This window comes from Seriola dumerili, unplaced genomic scaffold, assembly GCF_002260705.1.
Source record: "Seriola dumerili isolate Sdu_G_001 unplaced genomic scaffold, Sdu_1.0 BDQW01000088.1, whole genome shotgun sequence".
In the NCBI taxonomy this organism is placed as follows: Eukaryota; Metazoa; Chordata; class Actinopteri; order Carangiformes; family Carangidae; genus Seriola; species Seriola dumerili.
The window spans coordinates 7,042,340-7,059,682 of NW_019174343.1; the positions used below are offsets into that span (position 1 = coordinate 7,042,340).

A 17,343-nucleotide genomic window follows, 5' to 3' on the forward strand; every position below is an offset into this window, starting at 1 on the left:
CAGCTTCACATCAGGGCTCTGTGCAAAATGGGGGCTGTTTTTCTGGGTAGTATAAACAATGAAACGCCTCCTCTTCCCAGAATGAATGGTTAGTCACGGCAGGTGCTGCTGTGGAGGAGGAGTGTTTCTTCCTGTTGCCATACGGGTCTTGACCATGTTAGACTGTACGCTTACTCAAACACTGGCCTCATCCATCACCAAGCAGTCACTTACTGGTGTTACATGAGGCTACTTGTGGTTATTTCTACTGCTTCATGTTGAGCAACCACATTAAGGGTTATTTCTCTTTTGCAAATGCAATGCAACAATGTGTATAGATTACAGTGATTTGAGGTGATAAACAATAGCTGAACATTTTTAGCAAATCGCACCTTTGACATTTTTGTCTGCCCATTCTCTTGTGACCCATTTCCTCTTGCTTTTTTAGTCAGTCATTCTCATTTAGGTCACAAGAACTATTATGTCATGTAGCAACCAAACGTGCAATTCTTCATTCTTCCAAAGAAATGAGAGCGCTGTGTTAATTGTGTGTGTGTGTGTGTGTGTGTGTGTGTGTGTGTGTGTGTGTGTGTGTGGTGGGTTCGTGTGTGTGCGTGCGTGCGTGTGTGTGTGTGTGTCCTGTGTGTGGGGTTGTATTGTTTCATCCTCAGGTTTGGAGAGAGACAAGTTTGACAACAAGACAGTTACCTTTGAAGAACACATCAAAGTTGAGCACAACATGTGGCACTACCTGTTCTTCATCGTTCTGGTGAAGGTCAAGGATTCGACAGAGTACACTGGCCCGGAGAGCTATGTAGCTGAAATGATCAGGGTAAGGATGTTGTCATGAATGTCCATTTTGCTTTTGAAACTGTTCAAAAGTCCTGCAAACAAGCAAAACATTCGAATCCACACTGCAGGACTTATTATAGGTAAACTGAGAGATGGAATGCATAAAAACACTTGAGTTATATAAATCATCAATCCAGTCTCAGAGATAGCACATGCACAAGTACAGCTGTAGTCTTCACAGAAGTCAACCGTCACTCCTGAATAACACTGTTTAAGCTCTTTGTGTCTCTAGCAGTCAGGTTTATATGGCCTTGGACAGAGTTGATTACTGCAGCCTTTTTGTTTCTCTTCACAGCAAAAAGCAGCATCTTTTTTTTTCTTTTTCTTCTTTTTCTTCTTTTTCTTCTTCTTCTTCTTCTTTTTTCACCTCATCTGCCCCAGAGTACCAGGACTGCATTATGTAATCCCTGCCTCTGTGACCTTGAATCCCTCCAAAGTATTATCACATCAGTCAGCTTTGAGAATGAGGAATTAACATTCAAACAGAGTCTGCCACTGGCATAAAATGTGTTAATCCTCCGAAGCAGCCATTCCTTGCTTTAATCATTAAACACACACACACACACACACACACACACACACTCGAACGCACACAGATCTCACCCTGCATATCACTTCATGGTAGGCACTCAGGCAGACCTGGACTCAGCCTCATGAGTTTTGTTAAGCAGCAAAAAATATTTTTTTTTTACATGTTGAATTAAAAACTTAGCAGCAATGGAAACTGGTAAAAATCAAAGCAATGAAGGTTTATATGATCATTAAAAATGATAAAATCTCAACAGGGTTTGGCATTAGAAGTACAAAACGAGGGCATCAGACACACACACACACACACACACACACACACACACACACACACACACACACACACACACACACGTCCAATTCTGATTTGCCTTTTCTCTGTACGTCACAACTGATTCAACCAGACCATCTCTGAGGAGATTAGCCATTAAAAAAATTTAAACCATAAAGAAACCTTATTGTTTTGATTGTTGAATCACAATCGTAGCCTCTGAGCAATTAGAAAGCTTTTTAACTGCCAAAGGAAAGCCCCTTCTTCTGAAGTGGTTGCTTCCCTGACGCACTTGTGCTGCTGCTGTCAGTTTCTGACACAGTTTCTCATTAGGTGCCATTCAAGCCCACTTCACTGCCTTTTGCCTTGATCTGCTGCTGCACTCAGTCTTGTGAGGAACCACCTGATTCGGGATTAACCCCCATTGTCTCTCCCATTAACCTTGCACCCTGCTGGGCCAAAATGAGTTTGTCATGGGTGCATTCTGAGCAGCAGGCTTTAGGGGCAGACTGAGCAGAGAAGGCACACATGGTGCGAAAGACCCCGATGACCCATCAGCTGACCCAGTCATCTTTAACATTAACTCTCAGCCTCACATGCAAGTGTTTGATACGGGGGCCTCCGTGTCGTGTTGTCCTGAGTTGTGCACAAAGACAGCAGTGTTCACAGAGCTTCTCTCCTCTCACATATTTTTTACATCATTCATGGAGATTATGTTTTGTCCTAAACAATCGTGTTAAATGCAAGGAATATATTTTTCCACACTATTTTTCTTAATTTATTTTATTTTATCTTTTTTTGGGGGTGGGGCAGTTTGCCTTTATTTGATAGTAACAGTGGAGATACAGACACCAAAAACAGAGAGAGACAGTGAGAGAGGTGGCGGTAGTTTTTTTTTTTTATTATTCAAGGTACACGTCAAAATTCAGTGTACAATTTGTATTTAACTGAATTAAAGTGGCATTTGATCTGCAAACTTGGCAGACATTTTCCCAGTCTGTCTTTGTACCATGAAAATGTACCTACAGTAATACTAGTGCAGAGAAAAAAATAACATTTATACTATACTACTATACTTATTACTGTGTGTTTATGTATTTTGCCCATCTTAATGAAAATACTTAACATACCTATCTTTCTGTCTATCAAGGCAATATTTGCTAACACATCTCTAATCTAATGTAGCAGGGATCCTTACTGTTTGTGTCAAGAGGCCACAGCTTATTATTTTTGACCTTAAAGTTTACTTACTGTGTTATATTCTGTAGTTATATAGCCCAGTTGGGTTTGTTGTATTTGACTTGCTGAACTTATATGTATTTACATATTTTTTTGACCCAGACTATTGTAGAATAGTGTTGAGTGGTTTTAGTTATAAAATCATGACTTAAAAGCATGATTTGTACGTCCAGTTTCCTCCGTCTGCACTGCCTCTTTCCCACTGTGTTTCAATTTTTTTGATGCTGCAATAACATGAAAGAAGCAACAGGACAGAAGGGGGTGTAGAAGTCAGACTACTCTGACAATGACTGGGACTGACGTCAATGGTGGAGGGCTCTGGGTGAAGTGTCACATCTTAGGTGCAAAAAGATGATGCTTGGCTCTCAGTCGTTGCCCTGATTCTTACTGCGTCCAACACTGAAAAATGCCTCAGCTCTGTGAGCCGATTAGAAACACCTGTAGCCACAATCATTCAAAACAGCTATTATTTGATTATATCAAAAACTGCATGAACAATATCCGTCTGTGGCATTTATTTGCATATTTGTAGACTGAGGGGGCTGTCAGCTTGTCAGGTGGCTTGTGGCATGACTGTGACGTTTTCTGTTGCTGTTTTAACCACACAGCATCCTGTTTCTCTGTCATGGCCCGTGCGGTTTTAATAATGAAAAATGTACTTCCGTCATTTCCATTGAACCAGCGTGATGTAGAGAGTCTTAAGCCGTGGCTACACTTCTCAGTTTACTGGAAGTGCTTTCATTTGTAAACACTGGGGATGGAAAGAGGGCAGGGCTGCTGGTGACAAAGTCGTCAAACAAACACACGTGTGCCTCTGGCCAGCAGACAGGATCCAAAATGGGGAAATGACCTCTGTCACATTTAGTTTTTTTTTTTTTTTTTTTTTTTGACAGCATATGAGCAGAAATGAGTGTTGGTGAAAATATTCTTAGAAATATTTACCTGCTAGGAAAATTAAAGCACTGTTATGATAGAAACTGCACATTCTTACTCACTTTCACACATAATATTGCAAAGGATATAAAGATTATTAAGATAAGTAAGTATATTGAGTAAAGCTGGAGCTGTGTTCACATACAGTGTGTGTGTGTTGGGGGAGGAGGCAGGTGAAGTAGGTAAACACAGCCTCTTGTCTCTTTGCATTCAGGAAGCGGAACTTGCTCACAACAGTCTTCTATTCCTTTCAGAATGAGTGAATGCTGCTCATTAGCATAGTGTTGTGTGATTCCCCTCGGGCTACTGTCTGACCCAGGACTGGTTTGTGGTTTGGACAGCCACCTCACTCGCCCATATGTCTCCAAATCAACCACTGAAACCTCGGGACTTTTCCAGCCCAGTTCTTCGGCACTGCTCTGTTTCGAGACAGTGACCTCAGCAGCTACGCAACATCCTCCCTTTTTCATTCATGCTGCATCAGTACTGATGGTTGTGCTCATTGAGGTCACATGGCCGTGGCATGAGTGTGTGAGATGTGTGTTTAGGTTGTTGAGAATAAACATACGCTACAAAGAACACCTCAGTTTGTGATAAACAGCCCCAGGTAAAAAAAAAGAAGAAGTTTTGATCAACAAAACAATGAAAAGCCTGTAAACTGTTCAGGGGGGCTTTTTCTTGCTGCAATGGAAGTAAATGAAGCCTTGAACATTAATGCAACAATTCCTGAAAACCTCTGTGTGTAGAAAAGGAAATGCATTATTAGGACAGTACTGTACTGCAAGAAGTAGTACTGTATATTTCTGTATATATATCAGAATGGTGGGGAAAAAGGAAGACGGACTTGTTGGTCAGGGGTTCATCCTACAGCGAGATAATGAGCCAAAACATTAGAGGAAAAGTACAAGACATGATGGAAGAGCAGCACAGTCTCCAGACTGTGTGGAGCTGGTTTGGTATGAACTGGACAGAAGGTGAAAGCAAAGCAAAAAAAAAGTGTAACACATTAGTGGGAACTTCTGCAACAGTGTTCATACTAACACGTGTTTCTAAAACTTTTGACTGGTTGTGTAGATGTGTTCACGTGACTTTGGCTTATTTGAAGTAGTTCAGTCAGCACACAATAACAATGGCATGTGTTGGTTAAGTGCTGGAGAAGATAGAAGCATGAAAAAATGTAGCCGAGTGACCCTCAGCCATGTTTGAACACAACAAGCCCTGAGGTGGGTTCATGTCTCTGTCACTGTTGCATGTATACACTTACATTGTAACAGAGTCACTAAAATAAATTTTTTCATATTATACATACCCTTAACACTTATTTATGATAATTCTATTAACCAGTACCACTTGTATTTTCTAATACCTTTTTAAAAAACGTTATTACTTTTCCTTAAAGTTATAATCCTTAAGATTTCAGTCCCGGTTAATTTGTTGACACATGGTTGCTGCTGCCCTCAGACAGCAAACACTTGATGAGCAGCTACATTGTCAGACACACATCAGGAGATCAACTGATGTGTCTTTTTATAGTTCAGCCAAACAACATGTTGTTTAAATGAGGAAATCAGTCAACTGATCCACTGACAAATAACGATTGTTTTTTTCAAAGCATTTTTTTGATACACAAAAAACCTCTGTGCCAAATACATTGCATTTCCTGTGACTGCACACAATAAAAGCTGCCCAGTGTTTCAAAGTTGAATGCTTTTCATTTTGCATTGGCATTGGTTATAACTTTAAACAGCCTCGCTACAGTGTTGAGATAGCGAACAGTAAAAAGTAATGATACATGCTGCATCTTTCTTATGAATCCCTGGTTTGTATAAAGGCAATTTGAATCCAACACAGGGAATTGCAGCCAATGAAAACTACTATATAAAGGTGTAATTACATCATGTAAAAGTATTGAAGTTTCTCTCCAGACATGTTTTAAACTATGTGAAAATAATCTGCTATGATTTAATATTTTGTTTAACATGGATTTCCCCACATAAAAAGTGAAAAAAAAATTTGAAAACCTGGACTGGAAGCACATCTATGCTTCCACACTTCCTCATTGAGAAATTCTGGATCAGGCTTTGTGCCCCACCCACCACCGCCGCTTGTGCTAGGTTGACAGGTGAAAGAGCAGAGAGTATCAATATGATTAGCAGAGGAAACATCACAGAGACTTTCAGCCACATGTTTGAGCCTCAGTCAGACTCAGACAGTTTGATGAGTTTGTTGTGCTCCAAAATCAAGAACTAGAAGAAGTATCGGAGCAATAAGCGTAATGGTTTGTTAGCTTGTAACTGGCCGTGGCAGATATAATGTTAGTGTCTGTGCTAATGTAAACTTGTACAATTACGCGCTAACTGTTGAAAGAGCAGTGTATCAAGATGTTTAGCGGAGGAAACATCAGAGAGACTCAACCACATGTTTGAGCCTCAGTCAGACGCAGACTCAGATGAGGAGTCTTTTGTGACAAAAATCAGATACTAGCAGACGTATCAGAACAGTTAGCGTAGTTAGGATCTTTTATTTGTTTATGTCGTTTGTTAGCTTGTAACTGGCAGTGGCTGACACAGTGCTAGTGGTTGTGCTAATGCAAACTCTCTCTGTATTGACAAGATTTTGTGTTTATTTTGCCCTGCCCCCGCAGGTTGACAGGATTGGTTCCTTAGGTATGTGACATATGAAACCCTGGTGGTCTGAATCCAAGATTTTAATCGGTTGACTGCAGTTCCAAGGAGAAAATACTGAGTCATGGCAATGACTGCTGATTTCGCCCATGATATGTCTTCTGTTATATAAAAAACAACATATGGACATGTTAACACGGTAAATTTTTCATTGGAAAAGGTCTTTAAATGGCTATTGCTGAAAAAAGTGTCAACCATATATAGTATCAAAAACATGCATATGATTTTGTCAAAATCTTAAGGACTATACTTTAAGGTTTTTTATTGCTTAATTATTTTATGAAACATAGAAACTCCAACTAGAAATCATACCTTTTTGAATAATCACCTCACACACATCTCACAGTTAATAGAGACTCATCAGTGTATTCTGATTTCCATCACCTGCATTTAACAAAAATTGTGCACACAGTATGTCAAACTTCAACACCTCAGCCCTCAGCTGCAAATGTGTCAAATAACGGGTTCAGATTGGCAAACAACGTATCAAAGAATCTGCTCTTGAAATACCTTTTTAGGATAATAGCGCCTTTCATTTTGACTTTGCAACAGTTTGTTACTTCAGAAACATGAAAGAACTGATAAAATCTACACTTTGAATCTTAGTGTTTCTTGAGTGCTGCTGACACCTGTGTGCCACGAGTACGTGTCAAAGGTCTCTTTCATACCAGGAGATATTGTATAGTAACTTCTTCTCAGGAGAAATCACTGCCACAGCCAATATTTCAACGGTGTACTCTACAGTGTAACCCTCCACCCCGCTGCTCCTGTGAGTCACTGTCTGTGGCTCTCAGGAGCATTCAAGAGTTGTGTGTTTATCTCAATGTTACATGTGAGGCCATGTGTGTATAATCAAATGAGAAAGTTCCTCCAACTTCGTTTAGAGATTTTTCTTCAGTTCGTCACTTTTTTCATGCGCATGGTAAGACTAGACGTGATGGAAACATATCACCGATAAGTGAACTGCCTGTTGCAAGTGATTTCAAGAATGCCCTCATACCCCATGTGATTCTAATATGGAAAGTCCCTCATGATTAGTTTGAATCCGCTTTTATAGTAGGCTTCAAATCACTGCATACAGCCAGAGAGACAAAACAGGGCTTATGATGAAAAACACAAATCAAATTGGGCTTGGCAGTCGTACACACTTGGTGCTATAAGTGTTTTAATGTGTGAAGCAAGATAAAAATGATACTAGTTTATTTAAGTAATTATATTAAGAACAAAAAAATTAAAGCAGATTTAAGAAAGTGCCAAAATGGATGTAATAAATCAGTTTCATTGTGTTTTGATGTAATAGCCCTAACCATCCAGATTTGTCTTTACCAGGAACACAACTTGGACTGGTTCCCACGGATGCGGGCCATGTCCCTGGTCAGCAGCGATGCAGACGGGGAGCAGAACGAGATCAGAAACCTGCAGGAGAAACTGGAGTCCACCATGAAATTGGTGTCCAACCTCTCGGGCCAGCTGACTGAGCTCAAAGAACAGGTTGGTTGAACTGAAGCGAAACGCTGACAGAGACAAAGACTTTGAAGGATCTGACTTCATCATGGCGAAACCATGAAAAGCAAGAGAGGTTTCTCTATAGCTGTGGACAGCAGGCGTTGCTCGGGGTTTGTTTGTTTGCTGCTAGTTGCCCTTTAGATGCAGAGCTTACTAAATGCAAAAGGTGATGAGTCATAGTTCACAACACGGCTCATGAGCCTGTCAGCCAGATTTTATTTTCATCATTGAGCAACAACCTATCTTTAGTTGCTATGGACCTAATTATTGACCTTTTGACTAAGATTGGAGTTTTTTTGTTATCTAGTTATTGAGTTGTTTGTTTACCAGATAAAGTCTTTCTCAATATTTAGCGGAGCACAGAATCATACATTTTCCTTTAAGATAATTATTTTTGAGTAGACTGAAGTAAAGACCATTTCTGCAGTGATTAAGATTTAAATGCTACTAAGTTGTGGAAGAATATATTCTACTGATATTGCATTTAACAGCAGCAAAAATTGCACAATGGCTGCAATCCACTGTTTCTAGTAAACACAATTGTAAGAAATGTCTTTACCCTTGAAATGAGAACTATCTGTGAGGAAGTGAATGTTACCGAGACATTTTGACCCAGACAGGGGGGGAAATGATTATTGTGTTCCTGAAATCCGCGAAGGACATCGTAACATTTCACACTTCACATTTCACCTTTCACTCCAGATTCAATGTTTGCATCGCCTGCTCTGACTTATTTTATTCAGAAACGGCTCAAAGAGGTTTGGTTCAGATGCGTAAAAGGTTCATTCATTTGAATTCTCTTTTTCAGGAGGAAATTTAATTCAGAGTAAAACACAAGCTGAAAAGTTGTGCTACAAGTCGCCTCTGTTTTGTGTCAATCCAAAGCAATTCCAAAATTGCAGTGTATAAAATGCCAGCATTCTGCTCCTGAGTTTGAACTGTCAGCCTAATGTGTTTTAATGATATTTTTCTCTACTACATCCCTCTACGCAGAATTATATCTCCTGCAACACTCATTACAAGACCACTTGGTCGTCTCACTTTTAATGTTGTTGTGTTTCAGTGTTGAGGTGCAAATCACTACATTATGTTAATTAAAGTTAATTCTTCGCAGAAAACCCATTCTTGTTCCTGTTGGTATAAAGGTTAACACCTGTGTTATGACTCATGTGCTTTGCTTGATCTCTGAAATTTCTTTTGACTGAGTTTCAGTATTAGTAGCATGTATTCTGTTGCTTTCGTCAGAAGACGCACTAATGTGAGCGACAAGGCCGGCAGGATTTCGGAAGAACATGTTTCAGTTCAGCAGTGTGCAGCGTCTGTGCAGCATTTGTCAGTTTCTGTAAAGTGATATGAAAGAATGAATCAATGAAGATCATATAGACCAGAGAGGCTGTCAGCATATACAGTTGAAGATGTGTGAACCATCAGAGGTGCAAGGTGGAATGATTTTTTAAAAAGAAATCTCTTGTCTGTGGTCTTCAGATGACAGAACAGAGGAAGCAGAAGCAGCGGATTGGCCTGTTGGGACACCCTCAACACATGAACGTCAACCCCCAGCAGCCGGCATAAGGTCAACTTACGTGGCTCTGAAGCAGTTCAGCATCGACCGTGTGTCTGGACGGGGCGTGCAGTCTCTCAGAGGCTGCACATCACGTATACTGCACTGAGTGTGCGCTTAACTTATAACGGTAGGGAAACACTGTAACATAGGTAGTCATAAGACGATGTGTAGCTCTATCCCACGCACATGTTACTCCAAACAGTAACATTCACCCACCTCATTCTGTTCAGCTCAGTTGGAATTTGTGCCAAATGTTTTCTATGTAGAAATAAATTGGATTTCTCAACACATGGCCTTTACTGGTTGAACTTGAAACATGATGGAGCTGACTGGACAGGAGGAATTAGACTCATTTGTTTTTCATTGTTTATTTTATTTTAATGTTTTCTATTTATATTTCTGGCATAATGAGCAGTATTAAATGTCTTATTTTTGTATGTTGTGCAATATATTAACTTAAATATGCAACCTCATTGGTGTGTGGATTTAAGTTCCATCAGTCATGTCTTACTTAAAAGCGTGGGCCAACATTTTTGTTTGTACTTAACCGTCACTGGATAAAATAGGGAGTTGCTGGTTGTCTTTACTTACGCAAATATAGAAAATATTCAATAAGCGGGTCTTCTCAATTTTACCTTTCTTTTATTTCTTGAAAATGTGCATACTTCTTGAGTGTCAACTGCACTTGATAGAGATAGTATATTGTGTGAGGGCAATATATGCAGATAGTTTTCTTTCACCTGTGTAAATCCAGTGGTGTCATATCTCACTGCTAACTTATTTTATGATAAATTTGCTTTCTTATTTAATTTTGTTCTAAAGGACATTTAGAATGTTTGACCTGTGTGTCAAATATACTGTATAATTCCACTCATGCTTTTACAATTTGCTCAGGAGTTGCGTAACTTTTACTTTAATAAACATCATTCGCATAATTTCTCATGTTTTGCAGCAAACATGTTCCATTTGTGCCTGTTGTCCCCATTTAAAGTCTGCTTGTGCAGAGTCACTAACTTTTCTGCTCATGCTCACTAAAATGTATTGGTTCGTTTTCATGCTACTTTTAGAATTCTCTCTTTTTTTTTTGGATTACTGTGTGTACATAAAGTTTGTTGCTTACCTTTGCTTTTGTATAGAAAAAGAGATGGAGAAAAAAAACTGTTACTCAAAATGAATGTTAAGATTAATTAAAAATCTAACCACTGTCAATTTGTATATTAAAGTAGAATTATTTATTAAAATTGATGTAATTATCCTTTACTTCCTGTGCTGTTTGTTTATTGTTGCAGTGCTATTTCAAGATTATTATCAGAAAATCTCCATACAAAGTAAACCATTAGTATGTTTGCATTTATACACCCTCATACACTGAGTACACTCATACACACACTCAGTGATCAGTGCATCTAAAATGACTGTGTGTGATTTCTGTTAATACTGGTGTAGTACTATTTTCAGTTAAGTAGCTATATAAGCCATAAACCATAATAATATATATGCCATAATATATGCAGACATTATAAATACACATTATACTTGGCAGGAAGGAAAATCAGGTTCAGTGTGCATACCGTAAGTGACTTTCAGTTACAATTATAAATACCAATGCTGAAAATATACAGAATCTTCCACACGAGCCAAATGCACTTATTTAAGCCAGTGTTTTCCAGTTCATAAATTCAACTAAGCCATGTCCTGCGTTAATCTTTCATCTTTCAGAAAAATGATCTGTCATCAGGAAACCTGTATGTCTGAAACCAACAAACATATGCTATTCAGCTTACATAGGCCCCATTTATACTTTAATAATAAAAATCCAATTTTTTTTTTTACATTTTGTTGATAATACCTAAGTGAATGTTTTAATTGAAGAGTTTCACTTTTAATAGAACATAATTTAGCAATTTAAACATAGTTTTACTTAAATACTTCTTCCATCACTGAACTCTTGGGATAAATATTTCAGATGCAGGTCTCTGGCTTGTCTTGCAGCAACACCATTGTAATGTTAATTTAGGTCAACATGTTACATTCGCATTTATTATTACCTATTAAGAAAGAAAGAAAGAAACTTTATGGTAGTCATCTCTTTGGTCTGATAAAAAAAAAACGTGGGAAAAGCAAGGCCGCTCACTGTAATTTTTTCTGTGACAGTTTCATTTTATCCACCGTCTTATCAGTATCTAGAACAAGTGTTGACAGAAACCCCTTTCCCGCTCCTTCGTTTCCGGCCTGGCGCTCCGTTGTTTTGAAGCTGTTTCTATCTATAGTCTCTGGCTGCTTCGGGACGTCGGCGGGTGGAACCGACCGACCAGTCGGGCACTCTCGTTTGTCTGCGCGCGTGACGTCACCGGCAAGGATCTGCTCCCCGGCTCCCTCCAGACCATGAGGAGCGCAACGTGACATCCCGTTAGGTACAAGCAGGCTTAACGGTATCAGTACAGCAGCCGGTATAAAAAAAAAAAACAAAAAAAAACGTTCCGCTTCAGTGACAGTGTCATCCCACCGCCGGTGCACGTGCCGCGCAGCAAGTTGGTACAGTATGAAATTACACGGTGTACACACTGAGCGCGTGACACATGCCAGGGCACGGAATGGGAATATTAGAAGTAACTCCCTCATCGACGGCAATGAAAGACTTCAGTTAATTAACGTAACTGTAATGTTTGCTTCTATTATTATTATGTCATGATGTGTTTCGCCTGCAGGCTATTATATAATATAGACTTATATATATTATATACATATGTGTGTGTGTGTGTGTGTGTGTGTGTGTGTGTGTGTGTGTGTGTGTGTGTGTGTAAACTTTGTAAAATACACACACCACAGATAGATGTAAAATATACCAATATACCATACACACACACACACACACACACACCACACACACACACACACACACACACATATATATATATATATTATATACTATATATAATTACAAACGTGTAAACGCAAATAATTACATAATTGTTAATATATAAATAAACATTGTTTACAAATGTTTATAGCAGAGCAATTATTATTATTTTATTGTTATTGTTATTGTTATGATTGTTTTATTGGCTAGTTGTTCTGTCATTCACTTAATAAAAACGATTTCTGGGCTAGTGTGCCTATTACTCTATAGCAATAGGCAGTAATAGGTTTTTTTTCTTCCTGTGACACAGGATTGACTTTCTGACTTTTTACCGCTCGACTTAAAATCACAACATTGCTCTGTATGAACATACAGCTCTTTAGCTAATAGCTGTAGAAACATAATCTATCTTTTTATTATTGTGGTTCGTCTCTCCAGAGGCTACAGTGTTTTCAGTTATTATTGTACAGTGTAATATAGAGTCTGCCATATTTGCAGTTTTACTGCCAAACTGATAACGGGCGAACTGTTGCTCTACTTTCTGTCTCGTAAACACGGTCCGTTCTGCAAACAAGAGCATGGTGGTACACGGGACTCGGCCCCAGTGGAGGAGTACTACAGAAATGGGTTGTACTCGAGCAGCAGGGAGGGGGGAGGAGGTGTGTGTGTGTGCGCGCGCGTGTGTGTGTGTCGGTGTGTGAGTGTGTGCGCGTGCGCGCGTGCGCGAGGCGTGGGGAGGGTGAGGAGTTGAAAGCGCCGTCCAACACGTGAGGCTCATGTGACGGAGTCGAGTCTGTGTCTCTTGCCGAGAGACGTGCCTGTAGTCACAGGGTTTATTTAACACGTAGTCAAAACCCACCTCAGCGCTCACACATTCAGCCGGGCGTGGAGCCTCCCTAGACATACATAGACTACTACCGAGTCCGGACCTCAGGGTGACAACGCTGCACCGTGCTCAACTCCAGCTCACAGCGGGGACACAAATACACTGGATAATAGGAGATACTTTTTGATTCGTTTATTTTTATTTTTGTGAGACTTTTTCTCGTTTTGAGGCGCGATTGCAGAAACACGTTTGGAACGATTTGAAGGCTTTTTGAAGTTATTTATTCGGGTTTTGCAGTTAAACGACATGGAGAGGATTACTAGTGCGCAACCACCTCCCTGTGTACCAAAACACCCATCACTGGATATAGCAGACATGCCGGGGTAAAAGGAAAATTTTGTTTTGTTGTCTACTATTCTTTTCTGTTCTATTCTACGACATAAAGCACTTTATACTGAACCCTAACCAAATTTAAGACTAACTAATTTTGTCTTTTCTCCAAAGAAATTTTCCCATCTATGTGTACAAACCCAGGAGGGGCATGAAGCGCGGGGATGAAAGCAAGGTAAATAGATGAAAGTTAAAATGCACAATATTCTTGCATGTACCAGTTCAAACTGAGCAGCGTGGATTTCACTGACAACATTTCAACCCTCTCCAGGAGACATACAAGTTGCCACACCGACTGATCGAAAAGAAAAGACGTGACAGAATCAACGAATGCATTGCCCAGCTGAAGGATTTGTTGCCAGAACATCTTAAGCTTACAGTGAGTATTATCTTCTACATATGGCAGGTCTGTGAACAGCCAGAGAATCTGAGACGCCACATGGTTTTGCTGTTTGCTCCAGACTTTGGATTAAGTTCAGGATTCTCAAAAAATAAAGTTTTGGATTTTAGGAGGAGAGAAGAAATGAATAAATGTTGATATATTTTTATTAAATTTTGTAATTTTATTGTTTAAATTCTAACAATATTTTAGATTTTAATTTATCATTGAGAAATATGTGTGTGTACGTGGATTGCATGACTTCCCGGGTGTGCGAGGCATGTCCTCTGTTCAGCTGCAGAATGTGTTACATAAGAAAGATCAACATGCTTATCGAAGGTCTTCCTGTTTTAGACGCTGGGTCATTTGGAGAAAGCTGTGGTGCTGGAACTCACTCTCAAGCATGTGAAAGCCCTGAGTTCTCTCCTGGAGCAACAGCAGCAGAAAATTATCGCTCTGCAGAAGGACCTGCAAATAAGTAAGTTTGATGTTGTGTTGTAGACGTGAAACATAAACAGATGTTTTACACGAGGCATCAACAGACTGGGCCGTCTGTAATCTGCTGCACTCATCAGAACTTATTGCAGTAAAACTGCAGAGAAAATGATTTTTAACTCTGTGTTTTTAAACTACCAGGTGATCATGGAGGTGATGGTCCGGAGAACAGCGAGGAGATGTTCCGCTCCGGCTTTCACTTGTGTGCAAAAGAGGTCCTCCACTATCTGGCCAGCCAAGAAAGCAGCAGGGACCTGAGCCCTTCCAATGTTATCAGCCACATCCATAAAGTAGCAGCTGAGGTCCTGCAGCATCAAAGCAGCCTACACCCAGAAGAGTCCATCCCTCAAGCTTCAGAGAAACTGGAGAAACCCGCTGGACAGCCCCTGAGGGCTTCTGAGGGCCCCGCTAAGAACTGTGTTCCTGTTATTCAAAGGACTTACCCCCATGGGACAGGGGAGCAAAGCGGCAGTGACACAGACACTGACAGCGGGTATGGGGGAGAACACGACAAGCGTGATCCCAAAACCCAGTGGTCAGAAAGACATGCGAGGGAGGGGGAGCTCAAGCATTCCCTGTCTGAGCGCACTGCCGGCGCCATCAAGCAGGAGGGTGATGAGCCTCGAGCCAAGAAGTCAAGGTCTGACTCCTCAGAGGATGAGATCCTCTCCGCTCACGGGGCAGGAGGCTCTGGCAGCTACATCAGCTTCTCATCCAACCAGCCCCCGTTTTGCCTCCCCTTCTACCTCATACCCCCCGCCGCTGCAGCGGCCGCAGCGTATCTGCCCATGCTGGAGAAATGCTGGTACCCCGGGGGCATGCCAGTTATGTACCCAGGCATGAGTGGCTCTACAGTGAGCTTGCCCTCAGAGACTCTTCCCTCATCCCTGGTGATGTCTCCAAGAGCAGGGTCTCCGGTTCCCCACCATACCGCCATGGACTCCCCTGCTCTTCACAAAGCTTTAAAGCAGGTCCCCCCTTTGAACTTGGAAACCAAAGACTAAACAGACGTGTTTCTGTTGGAAGCTTGCCCTCCGAATGTTGAACTGGGTTAGATGGTTGGCCCGCTGAAAAGACTTAAAACAAACAAACGCACTGGTCTCCCTACAAACCACAGCCATTGTTTGTCCCATCAGAACACTGACCCCAGCAAAGAACCCCAAACAGTCACCACCATATATCATCAGCTTCTATCACTTTGAAATGGGACTTTTGGGGGAAAACCTGCAGTGTCCATGCAAAGGCTCATATATTACCTTTTGCATGGTTGGGAAGATGGTCAGTTTAAAGGCGATGAGTCTTTTTTGTTTTGTTTTTTAGCATGGTCCGCGTTCTCCGTGCTCATTGTTGAATGTCAGAGGTAAACCCAGAATGTAAGGCGCAGATCCCCCCAACCCCACCTCCCTCAAAAAAATGATTTGGACCTACTTTTTTGCACACACACCAGTCTGTAATGAATGTAAAGATTGAACAAAAGCCCCTTGTAGATGCTGCTCTAATTGTTTTTACCTGCTGTAGATCTGTGAACGGAGGATCTACCTTCAGTGTTTGTCGCTCCTGTAACTGCAACGAAAACATTGTTTAGACTAGAATGTTACCAAAAAACAAAAAAAAAAAATGTTTGGCTCACAACAAGAGACATTTACTTCTTTCACCCTTCAGTTACTTTGGAGCTAAATGAACACAAGTGTTTGTGATGTTCAAAGAATTCAGGGCGTTGTCGTGCGAGGTGTGTCACTCATGTCTGTTGAGGAGTGAAGTGGCCATACGTGCTTTTACGATTTAATTTGTGAGTCATGACTATTTGTGCATCTAGATGGAGATCCTGTGAAGTAATGTCTTGTAATAATTTTTGTTTATACTACTCATACATCTCTATTTTTGATACGTGACCCGCTGAGTGTATTTGCATCGCTACCAGAGGAAGGTTGACATAGTGTTTCGCTGTATGCCAATAGAACGTGTACAGTATATCGCATCGTGCTCAGCCAGATTTGCATCTTGCCCAAAAATTCCCGGTCAAGTTAAGGCCTGATCTTAGCTCATGCTGTTGCCTTTACTCGTTTAACGCAGACACAACGACGGCAGGTGTTTAAATGTATTTGCTTTAAATGTTGTGTCTGTGGCAAAGAGAGTGAATGTAAAGTTCAAACAAAAATAATAGTTTTGTATAGAAAGAGGTACTTGGGATTTTTATTTTGAAATGTAACACAAGGTTGTTTGTTGTACATATTTTGTATATAAAGTATTATTGATATATATTAAAATATTAATAAAGCTTTCCTCCCGTGGAATTTGTTTTTCACTGCCTGATGGCTTAAACGTGTTGTAGCCAGCCAACCTGACAGCTCCTCATAACAACACATACTTACATAACACTTACATAACCCATAAAACAGCAGTGCCTCTGTAAATCAATAGCATGTCTTAGATTACAGGCTGTAAACAATTCAACTTCTAAAGCATTTCTAAGGATTTATGTGGAGTGAACTTTGGCTAAAACTCACATTTATAAATTTATTTCACTATTTTTATTTATTTTTTATTAGTGCTACTTTTAGCTTGTCACAACTGGGGTAAGCGAAGAAGTGATTTTATTTATTAAATACTGTCATGAGTGTAAGATACACTGATGAAAACTGAACTTCAGTTCATTCACCTGAGATAAATTATTCTTTCTTCAAAAATGTAGACATAACCTACAGATTCACTGAATTTTACTTCATCGTGGTTTAGTGTGGTTTAGAAATTTCTCTCCCATACACATACAGTTGGTGTACTGATATGGTTTGTCTACTGTATGACAGCAAAGTGTTCTGGGTAGGAGCAGAAAGTGT

General features: G+C 40.2%; 2 protein-coding genes across 2 annotated transcripts in view; both read left to right on the plus strand.

The window, feature by feature from the left end:
- Window positions 1–10,773, plus strand: part of LOC111221456 (inositol 1,4,5-trisphosphate receptor type 1-like) — an 87,880-nt gene extending 77,107 nt beyond the window's left edge. The window contains exons 59-61 of the mRNA XM_022744810.1: window positions 651–811; window positions 7,816–7,977; window positions 9,478–10,773. Of these exons, the coding sequence (XP_022600531.1) occupies window positions 651–811; window positions 7,816–7,977; window positions 9,478–9,564 (410 nt within the window). The 3' untranslated portion in view covers window positions 9,565–10,773. The remainder of the gene's footprint in view (window positions 1–650; window positions 812–7,815; window positions 7,978–9,477) is intronic.
- A 2,458-nt stretch (window positions 10,774–13,231) lies between these two features.
- LOC111221937 (class E basic helix-loop-helix protein 40-like) lies at window positions 13,232–16,141 on the plus strand. Its single transcript, XM_022745533.1, has 5 exons — window positions 13,232–13,625; window positions 13,747–13,807; window positions 13,904–14,011; window positions 14,366–14,489; window positions 14,648–16,141. Exons 1-5 carry the CDS (start codon window positions 13,549–13,551, stop codon window positions 15,508–15,510), a joined length of 1,233 nt encoding a protein of 410 aa, XP_022601254.1. The 5' UTR covers window positions 13,232–13,548; the 3' UTR covers window positions 15,511–16,141.
- The last annotated feature ends 1,202 nt before the right edge of the window (window positions 16,142–17,343 follow it).